The sequence below is a fragment of the Lissotriton helveticus genome (assembly GCF_964261635.1).
Source record: "Lissotriton helveticus chromosome 1_1 unlocalized genomic scaffold, aLisHel1.1 SUPER_1_unloc_13, whole genome shotgun sequence".
Lineage (NCBI taxonomy): Eukaryota > Metazoa > Chordata > Amphibia > Caudata > Salamandridae > Lissotriton > Lissotriton helveticus.
Genome location: NW_027611652.1, coordinates 4,633,099 through 4,644,124, shown reverse-complemented (window position 1 = coordinate 4,644,124; position 11,026 = coordinate 4,633,099). Strand labels below are relative to the sequence as shown.

The following is an 11,026-nucleotide window of genomic DNA, read 5'->3' as shown; positions in this document are numbered from 1 at the left end:
CCTGATCAGAATGGAAGGTGCCACATGCAAAAATTCCCACAAAGACATGCAAATCTCGGATGACAGTTCGAGCATCAGCACTCCTTTGTGGCCAAATGCAGAGAAAACGTGTGCATAAATCCACTGCAACTAAGATATATTTATACGCAGTATCAGCAGAAAAAGGTCAGCAGTGATTAAATAAACACAACCAAGTGGTCTATTAGATACGTACAGCTGAGTTTGTGGCGGCCGTGCAGCAGTTGAAGGTTTAATCTGCTGACATACATAACAAGAAAGGACATATTCACAAGTTTATTTATACAATCCACGCCACCACTAACGCTGCTGTAAGATAGAGACATACGCTGAAACGTCGGCATGAGCCGAGGCTATGCCTTCGTGAGCGACTGTTATCAAGGGTAACCTGCGATCCGCGTCAGGAATCAGCCTGTCACCAACGTTGTTAATTCTCACATAGGGAACTTTATCAGGACTTAAATGATAAGAGTATTTAGAAGAGAAACCCTTAGGGTAATTATCACCGATCTCTGTAGCAGCTATAGTTGCCAAGATGTCATCATCATTCTTACTGTTGGATCTTGTAACTGCTGCTACTACATATGTTGCTACGCAATCTTTGCTGCTTCATCAGCAAGACTGTTGCCAACAGCGTGTACTCCTACACGCTGGTAACCAAGAGTATGAATTACATTTACGAGAGGCAGAAGTTCTTTATTTCTGCGACTCAAACCCATAGCATCTTGTGCTTAATTGTGCCACCTTTGGAATCACGATAGTCATTCTGAGTCCAAAAGAATAAATTTTTATTGAAGGACTGAACACAGTAATAAGAGTCACTCACAATTAAAGTAGTCACACGAGGGTCATCAAACTTCAATGCAAACACTAGAGCACAGTTTGAGAAAGGTGTGTCAGGGCAAGCTTTGTTTTTTATAGTCTATTATTGAAAAATTCCAATCACACGATGGTTAATTTATTTGTTTTAATAAAGGTGTTACTATATTCGTGATAGTACATAGGAGAACAGCCAACACTTGTTTCACCCCTTACATGGTCATCCGGCCTGGGGCATCCTCAGGGCTTTACGAATCAGGTTGAAGAAGTATATCTGGTCGTTCTTTTCTGTGGATAAATAGGGATTCCCTGATTTTGGTGTCATGCCGGTACGAGTAGTCTCGTGCGATTGGAATTTTTTCATAATAGACTATAAAAAACAAAGCTTGCCCTGATGCACGTTTCTCAAACTTTGCTATAATAGGGGGTTAGGGGTTTCCCCATGCCGAGGGCAAGCTTGACAAAAAAGAGGGACCATTGCTCAATAAACGGCTAGTAAGGGATTGGGACCTTTTACCCCTCATTCTCACTAACCCAAGCACTAGAGCACGTAGCTCTGCCAACTGGGCGGTACAGTCACCTAATGTCTGCGTGTGCATGACATCGGACTTGAATTCTCCATTCACCATGGTACCAGCCACGATTGCGCAGGCCACTGAATAAGAATGCTTAGATCCTATCGCCGGTTGCACCAAACAGTCAGTGTTAATGATACAATGGTAATCCTCAAGCGTGCGCATGGACAGAGGAGCAGGATGAACAAACTCATACTGTAAGAACTCCTGAGTTTGAAATGAGGGGTCAAAGATAAATGTGACATCCGGAAATGTCAACGAAGTTGCCCATTGTATCCAATTAGGATTTAAAACTTTAGAATTTGGTACACTGGCTTTCATCACTGCTTCAAATGCAGGATAAGGTGTAACAACCAACATGTGTTTTCCTTGTGACTGCGCTCTCTTTTTTAGAAACGCCATCTGTACAGCTGTCAAGACTTTCTCGACAGAAGAAAATTGCTTTTCAGCCGAAGTGTACAAGTGTGACTTGTAAGCGATAGGCACTGTGTCTCCTTCATTAAACGTCAAGTACGTGAAACCCACGGCAACAGGCAAAATTCTTATTACCAGGTTTGTGTGGTTATCATGAGTCAATAAGTACTTAGATTCAAGAAGATCAGACTGCAAAAATTGCAGAATAGCTGAATGTTCAGGCAGCCAGCATGACTTGGTAAAAGTTGGTTGTATCAAAGCATATAGAGGTTTGATACGCTGGGCATAATCGGGAATATAAGTACAGCCAAAATTCAAAAATCCCAGCAAGGATTGTAGTTTTTTCAGAGTTGTAGGAGATGATAAACATGCGCATTTCTCCAGGAAGTGAGGTGCAAGACCTCTACCTTCATTGTTGAGCACAGGAACAACACTGTGAACTCCGCAATGTCTGACTTTGCAAAGATAAATTTATAACCGAAGTCCGCAAACCTAACTATGATGCGCTCAATGCGACACAGATGCGGCCATAATTAGTCGTCCATTAGATAAATATCATCAATGTACGAGTACGCATCAGGATCAATGTCATCTAAGAAAGAGACGACACGTGTGGCAAAGACACCTGGGCTGTTTTTATAGCCCATGGCCAATCTTTTAAATTGTTTTTGTTTGCCGCCACAAGTGAACGCTGTCCATTGACTACTAACGGAGGACAACTTATGACTAAAAAAAGCCATTTGAAATGTCTCGTTTCATCTTAAATCTATTTTGCATCAGACTGTTAACGAGAGCTGAACTGTCGGTGTTCTGTACCGCACAGGTACGACAATGCGAATTTAAATATTGATAATCCAAAACCAGAAAACACAAGAATATGTCTACACCCAATTAATTTCCAAAAATGTATTGCAGATCATAGGAGGAACACAAACTTATTGAGTTTGACCCGCTATTTTTATTTATACCTGTCCATTTCGAAAAAATAATTAATTCTTCTTTTGAAAGTTTCGCTAAAAAGGAAAAAACTGTACATTCAATACATTTAAATTCCAACACAATTATCATACATTCCACAAAAAATTCACTATACAAACACAAACAATTGAAATTTTCAAAAAAGTTAATCTGAATTCATAAAGAATGAAGAGACAAAGTTAAAAGGAAGGAGCATGCCTAAATTATGGATGACTTTTACAACCTGCCAGTGCTAGTTCAAACGCTTCGTGAGATTGATTGCTCCCTCAGATGTGCCGACGCGTTTCTAGTCCGAGGAAACCAGTTCCCAGACTGTCATCAGCGCTTTGTCACTTTTCTGTGTAAAATGCAGAAAAACAATAAAGTTTTAATTATCTAGCTTGAAGCCTCTATTCTTTCTGGTATTGCACTAAACGATCTAAAATATGTACCTGTTGGTCTCTGATGTCCTGGCCTCTCACGGTATCGTCAGGCTCAGGGAAAACTTTTTTATGAATCTTTGTATTCAAGGAAGTGGCTCAAGCTGTGAAACAGGACACTTTATTTTGACTGCCTGTGATAGAAGGAAAAAGTCTGAGTTTCTCCACTCATTTATGTACACGAAGCTGGGAGGAGGAAGAAGATACAATCTTACTCATTCCTACCTCTTTTCCAGGCTCAGAGTCTTAATAGCGGCAAGTGGTTCGCCTGTTCTTCTGTTTTCAAAAGCAGGTTCTGATAAATCTATTTCGCATCAGACTGTTAACGAGAGCTGAACTGTGGGTGTTCTGTACCGCACATGTAAGACAATGTGAATTTAAATATTGATAATCCAAAACCAGAAAACACAAGAATATGTCTACACCCAATTAATTCCCAAAAATGTATTTCAGATCATAGGAGAAACACAAACTTATTTGAGTTTGACCCGGTATTTTTATTTATACCTGTCTATTTCGAAAAAAAAATTCATTCTTCTTTTGAAAGTTTCGCAAAAAAGGAAAAAACTGTACATTCAATACATTTAAATTCCAACACAATTATCATACATTCCACAAAAAATTCACTATACAAACACAAACAATTGAAATTTTCAAAAAAGTTAATCTGAATTCATAAAGAATGAAGAGACAAAGTCAAAAGGAAGGAGCACGTCCTAAATTAAGGATGACTTTTACAACCAGCTAGAGCTAGTTCAAACGCTTAGTGATATTGATTGCTCCCTCAGATGTGCCAACGCGTTTCTAGTCCGAGGAAACCAGTTCCCAGACTGTCATCAGCGCTTTGTCACTTTTCTGTGTAAAATGCAGAAAAACAATAAGGTTTGAATTATCTAGCTTGAAGCTTCTATTCTTTCTGGTATTGCACTAAACGATCTAAAATATGTACCTGTTGGTCTCTGATGTCCTGGCCTCTCACGGTATCGTCAGGCTCAGGGAAAACTTTTTTATGAATCTTTGTATTCAAGGAAGTGGCTCAAGCTGTGAAACAGGACACTTTATGTTGACTGCCTGTGATAGAAGGAAAAGGTCAGAGTTTCTCCACTCATTTATGTACACGAAGCGGGGAGGAGGAAGAAGATACAATCTTACTCATTCCTACCTCTTTTCCAGGCTCAGAGTCATAATAGCGGCAAGTGGTTCGCCTGTGCTTCTGTTTTCAAAAGCAGGTTCTGATAAAAGAAATTGTAACAATATTGGACCCATAATCTTGTGTACCCAACACCAGCGTCGTTTGTTGCCACCGGTTTGCTATATAACGTACCTTTGTCAATGCGTAGGTACTGGATTGAATTACTATATCCTGATTACCATCAATCACCAAGCCCGGCAGGGGCACACGCTCCCTGTGTCAAGAGAAAAGATCGATACATTTCTATCCAACCTGAGCAACACGTCTAAGTCCAAACGGACGGCTTCCTACATGAGGTGGACTGTACATACTTGATTCTTTTCTTTAAAGGTGTAACCGGATAGCTTGTCTTTATCGCAAGGTTCCTAAAATTATAACAAGACTTATTTACCGCGTGTAGCTTTTAAATTCACACGCGTTGTGCCGCTTACAGAGTCGGCATTTTTAAAGAAAATGTATTAAAACTTGTTCCGCTGCAAGAAACATATTGAACCTAAGCCCTATGTACCCCCAACAAAAGAGATATAAAGTTGACAAAGTCGTCAATCGGGGCATTGAGATAACGTGGATATGGTGTAAACCCGGCTAAGACTGGCCAAGTGGTCCCAGGAATTGACAAGGGACCTAACCGAACCGGAGTTACGGTGTGGGGGAGGGTGCCATTAAACCAAACACGATGCTGCCATGCCGAAATTGGAATCTCTTGTGTCCTATATGGAGTATAGTTCACAGGAATCGCAGTGTGAGTATATGTATGAAACGTATCCTCATCCGCATTTATTGAGGAAACGTGACCCAAGAGTAGAAAATCTCAAAGGGGAATGCCGAATCAGCACTCACCACAAAGATAACAGACATACCATCGTCTGGTACTCCAAACTGTGCCAGATGACGCCGGAGCGCTGCCCAACTATGCTGAGCTATGTCAATATCACCCATGAGGACATAGAGAAGAAAAACAATTTATATAAATTGCAGTACAACAAAAAAGGGTAGTAATTCAAAATGTGAACCTTTTTATAAATCTCATGCTTGAATTAACCTATAACACATTCGTATAGGTAGGTTAATCCGTCACGCCCGCTAACCGGAAAAGGTGTTGAGGGTATTGTGGACAGATACAAGCACTAATAAAGACTTTGGGTGCCATGTTGCTGGAATTCTGCTCATGCACAGAACTATGCGCAGGAAACCAGGACCTCAGTGTATGGTGGTGTACCAAAAATCCACCTCAGTGCCCAGAACCCCTATCCGACTAGCAACAGTGTCTCATTCATTCTCCGTACTACAGCGAAGCTACCAATGAACAAGCGACTTTGGGACCTCTCAGGAATAGTGGGAATCAAGAACACTCTTTTGTTTTTATTCTCTTAAATGTCCACAACGTGAGCAATCAGAGACACGGTGTAGTTTAAAATGTTTATTTCAACTACGTGCTCTAAGATGCAGTATCTTTGCTAACATAAGTAAAAAGATGCATAAAATCAACACAATCAACATTGTTACAATTCCATCAAATACAAAGGGAGAAATCATATTATAATGATAGTGGAACCAGGTCTATAGCGCCTTCTGTACCACCCTCCCCTTGCTAGGAGCTAGGTAATAATACAAGATCTCTAGGTTAAAACCGGGAACCCCATACCTCCAAAGTTAGGTGAAGTGAATCACATCCCAGATCAGCACAGCTCTTTCTCGATTGAAAGGTGTTTTCCAAGTGCTAGTCTCATGCATGCAGTGCAATATTAAAAGCACCCGAGTTTCAGAAATGAGCAGCTGTGTTTGTGTTGTGTCTAGAGCGTGGGCCGATCAACCTGCATCAACAGCATATATTGTTATTTTAACCTTGAACACTTTGTGCCAACTTGAGGTCGTAGTGTGAGTCTAGAGATATGAAAAACAGACCGTTCTCATGCGAAGGAAAAGCAAGCAGTTTGTCTTTATAAAAACAGAGACATGTAGTGTCATGTGCAAAAGCAGCAAAATGGCGTTTTCGCAAATAACTCACTTATGCTAATATAGCAATGTGTGCAGGCAGAATCATATTCATCCCTACACTTTTACAGGTAGCATGAACAGGAACACTTGGATGTTTTTCTTTGTAACTCTTCATTGCCAAATAAAAACCACCAGTGTTTCTTTTCTTTTATTACACATTGAGCTAGTCTCCCAGTGGATTTCCTGTTATATCACGTTGTTTTTTCTATGTGTACCGAAGTGAACAATCACTGGGAACAGACACTTTCAATATTCTACAAATCTTTGGTTTTCTTCATTTCTTCTAGTCAAGTCTTCATTCATCTGGTATTTGAATAACCCACATAATTATATACTTGTTCCTGTAATTCCTTCATCTCACAATAACTGCACTGTTCTGCTCCTGTCTATGTCCTCAGATGAGTCAATATTATTGTTAATGTTCTTAAGTTCTTTCTGAATTCACTGCATCTCTAGGATTATTTCTAAGTGAGTTAAACAAAGGTGTGTGTTCGCTGAGGCTATGTAGGATCAGAAATTGACAAAAGCTCGTCACACTTTTAGTGCAATTGTAAGGTTTACCCCAGGTGTGTTTGCAATTGACAAAATCACTTCTGAAATTCATTGCAATGCCCATTTTTACTCTGTGTATGTTAGTTGATGTATCTGTAGGTTTAATACCTGACAGAAGATATTCACACATTCAGTGCACCTGAAAGGTTTTTTCTCTGTGTGCATTAACTGATGAATCCTTAATGCGAAAGATTTCCTAAAGGTACTTCTACACTCACTACAGTTGTATGGTATTTACAGAGTGAGTGCAAGCGGATGTCTACATAGGCTTGATAATTGACTACATTTCTTCACACATTCATTGCACTTGAAGGCTTTTCTTCTGCGTGTGTTCGCTGATGCCTGCTTAGGAGTGATAATGGACTACAGCTTTTCAAGCATTCATGGCATTTAAAAGATTTGTTTCCCCTTTGTGAGCTCGCTGATGATTTCTTAATGCTGAAGAGTAAGCAAAACTACTGCCACATTCATTGCAATTGTAGGGTTTTTCCCCTGTGTGTGTTCTCAGATGTGTGTGGAGGCTTGATTGTAACCTAAAACTACTTCCATATTCACTGCAATTGTATGGTTTTTCCCCAGTGTGTATTCGCTTATGTCTCTGGAGGTGTGTTAACTGACTGAAGCTCTTTACACATTCACTGCACTGGTATAGTTTTTCCCCTGTGTGTGTTTTCTGATGTGTGTGGAGGTTTGATTGTACCCTAAAACTACTTCCACATTCACTGCAATTGTATGGTTTTTCCCCAGTGTGTATTCGCTTATGTCTCTGGAGGTTTGTTAACTGACTGAAGCTCTTTACACATTCACTGCACTGGTATGGTTTTTCCCCTGTGTGTATTCTCTGATGTGTGCGGAGACATGTAATTTGACTGAAGCTCTTCACACATTCACTGCAATGGTATGGTTTTTCCCCTGTGTGTGTTCGCTGATGTGTTTGGAGTTCTGCTAACGTACTGAAACTCTTCACACATTCACTGCAATGGTATGGTTTCCCCCCTGTGTGTATTCTCTGATGTTTGTGGAGCTGTGAAATGTGATTGAAGCTCTTTAAACATTCCTTGCAATGGTATGGTTTTTCCCCTGTGTGGGTTCGCTGATGAATTTGGAGTTCTTGTAACCGACAGAAGCTCTTCACACATTCACTGCAATGGTATGGTTTTTCCCCTGTGTGTATTCTCTTATGTGTGTGGAGCTGTGAAATTTGATTGAAACTCTTTACACATTCCTTGCAATGGTATGGTTTTTCCCCTGTGTGTATTCTATGATGTCTATGGAGGCTTGATAAGTGACTGAAGCTCTTCACACATTCCTTGCAATGGTATGGTTTTTCCCCTGTGTGTGTTCGCTGATGTGTTTGGAGTTTTGCTAACGTACTGAAACTCTTCACACATTCACTGCAATGGTATGGTTTTTCCCCTGTGTGTATTCTCTGATGTGTGTGGAGGTTTGATAATTGACTGAAGCTCTTCACACATTCCTTGCAATGGTATGGTTTTTCCCCTGTGTGTATTCTCTGATGTGTGTGGAGCTGTGAAATTTGACTGAAGCTCTTCACACATTCCTTGCAATGGTATGGTTTTTCCCCTGTGTGTATTCTCTGATGTGTGTGGAGCTGTGAAATTTGATTGAAGCTCTTTACACATTCCTTGCAATGGTATGGTTTTTCCCCTGTGTGTATTCTCCGATGTCTATGGAGGTTTGATAATTGACGGAAGCTCTTCACACATTCCTTGCAATGGTATGGTTTTTCCCCTGTGTGTGTTCGCTGATGTTTTTGGAGTTCCTGTAACCGACAGAAGCTTTTCACACATTCACTGCAATGGTATGGTTTTTCCCCTGTGTGTATTCTCTGATGTGTGTGGAGGTTTGCAATTTGACTGAAGCTCTTCCCACATTCATTGCAATGGTATGGTTTTTCCCCTGTGTGTGTTCGCTGATGTGTTTGGAGATGTTTTAACCGACTGAAGCTCGGCACACATTCAGTGCAATGGTATGGTTTTCCCCCTGTTTGTATTCGCTGATGCTCTTTTAGGGTTTCTAATTGGCTAATGTTCTTGACATATTCAGTGCAATTGAACGATTTTTCTCCTGACCGTGTTTCCTGAAGGGTCAGCATAGTTAATAAACCACTTGCGTTATTTTCACATTCCCTGTATGTGTGTGATATTTCCAATTTAACAATAAAATACAAGACTCACTAAATACCTGCCACATTCATAATATCAGTAAGGCTTCCTTGTGGGTGATTGCATCTTTAGATTGGATAATGGCTTTGCATGCTTGCAGGTAAAGCTTAATCTTCCTTCCAGTAGGTGCAAATTGGGACAATACTCTGTACTTCAGAGAGCAGATCTCCGCTTTCCTTTAGCCTTCAGTTGTTAGGCTCCACTTCGTTGTGCTTTTCCCTGGTGCCTGTGGTTTGGCTAGAAAGAGTTAACAATACACCTAGAGCACTGAATGCTGGTCTGGTGCCAGTTTAGATAGCGAAGCACTGCTCTAGCCATATCATGATGGTGAAGCGACTCGTAATGTGTACAGCTACTCCCGGGGCAAAGCACAGGTCAGAAAAGAAAGTATATCTGGTTGTTTCAAACATGGGCAGAAAGCCAAGTTTTCAACCTTTTTTTAAGCATTATCATGTTACTAACAGCTCAAAGCTGAAGAGGGAGTTTGTTCCAAGCTATGGATCCCAAATAGACACGAGACCTTCCTCCAACTCTCATACCGGCCTCATGATCAAAGCTGATGTTGGACGCTTGTTTATACAGCAGGTGGTTAGTCAGTTTTGTTGCCTTAATTTTGTAGAGGTCATTTCTTCGTCTTGGGGTGTCGAGGTGCAGAGCTCAGACTCGGACACTCACTGAATTGCCTTTGACTGCGTCTTCCTGGATCTGTCCTCTGCCTCTGATTGCACTGATGTTTTTGGAGCTCCTTATTTTTGATAATTTTTGCAGGTTTGATGTGTTATCTTCATTATTCATAATCAATCCGTGCATTTAAGACTTATTTTCTGTTGGATGTAAAGAAATGTAATATTACTGAATGCAAATGTAATACGATGTGAATACACAATATTTAACCAGCTGGATAAGACATCTCTTCTCTACCATATTTGAAATTTAGTAAGGAACATTTTACCATACATGGATATTTCATTAAAACTGCGGTCGAACATGTCACATCTTATTTACTTCTGAAAAGGCAGTGATTTACCATTGTTCAGAGTAAATTACTAAGCAAAGGGCAGCTACAGAGCACTCATGTGCTACAGGTACAGTTTTGGGTAGATACACATGGATAAGATTTCATTTAAACAGAACAGATTGTGGAAAAAGAGAGGAATCAGGAAGCGCTGCCGTTAATTCAGTTTCAGGAAGGATCTACCGAAGGTAGCTCTTCAGGAAGTGTATAACAAAGGTAACTCTTCAGGAAGTCTATAACAAAGGTAACTCTTTATGAACTGTAGAACAAAGGTAACTCTTCAGGAAGTATATATGACAAAGGTAACTCCGGGCATCTTTTTCCACAATGCTTTCCTGTTCACACTGGATCAGCTCAAATGCCAACTGCCGCCTTTACCTTGCTTGTTACTAAAGACAGGGGTCCCTGTTTACACCGGGTGGTCACTCCTTGACCACAAGGGAGATGTCTTCAGTCTTCTAGTTGGTATAGAATGTCGAAGGTCCAAGAGTTTCATTTCAGAGTTTCGTTCCAGGATAATCTAAAGTCCTGGGGACAAGGCACCTATCTTTATACTAAGAAAATGGGCTGGATTACCCGCTAGGTCCCTTCTATGGGTGGACCTGGGAAGGGGGTGGATACACCCCTTTCCCTTTGTCCAGTATCGCGCCAGAGCGGGGCTGGAGTGCCCCAGCAACTGGTTTGAACCGGGCAATGCATGGAGCATCTTGTGTGCCCCAGGCAGTGTCTGGAAAAGCATTGTTCCATTCAACCCACCCTGCCCCAAAACACTACAGGCTTTCTGGGGAGGTGCTAGCACCTCCCTCGACAAGAAACCCTTTGTCCAGGCCTCCCTTGCTGGAGTTTCGTCCAGCAACAGG

The 11,026-nt window shown here is 40.9% G+C and overlaps 1 protein-coding gene across 1 annotated transcript; it reads right to left on the bottom strand.

The window, feature by feature from the left end:
• Nucleotides 1-3,699: 3,699 nt before the first annotated feature.
• On the bottom strand, nt 3,700-9,970 carry LOC144805526 (uncharacterized). The gene has a single exon (XM_078672062.1). It carries the CDS (start codon nt 9,079-9,081, stop codon nt 7,339-7,341), a length of 1,743 nt encoding a protein of 580 aa, XP_078528188.1. The 5' UTR covers nt 9,082-9,970; the 3' UTR covers nt 3,700-7,338.
• Between the last annotated feature and the right edge of the window lie 1,056 nt (nt 9,971-11,026).

What these genes read in the sequence shown, in the direction of transcription:
- LOC144805526 (XM_078672062.1), bottom strand. Translation starts at nt 9,081, where the DNA reads ATGCTGACCCTTCAGGAAACACGGTCAGGAGAAAAATCGTTCAATTGC.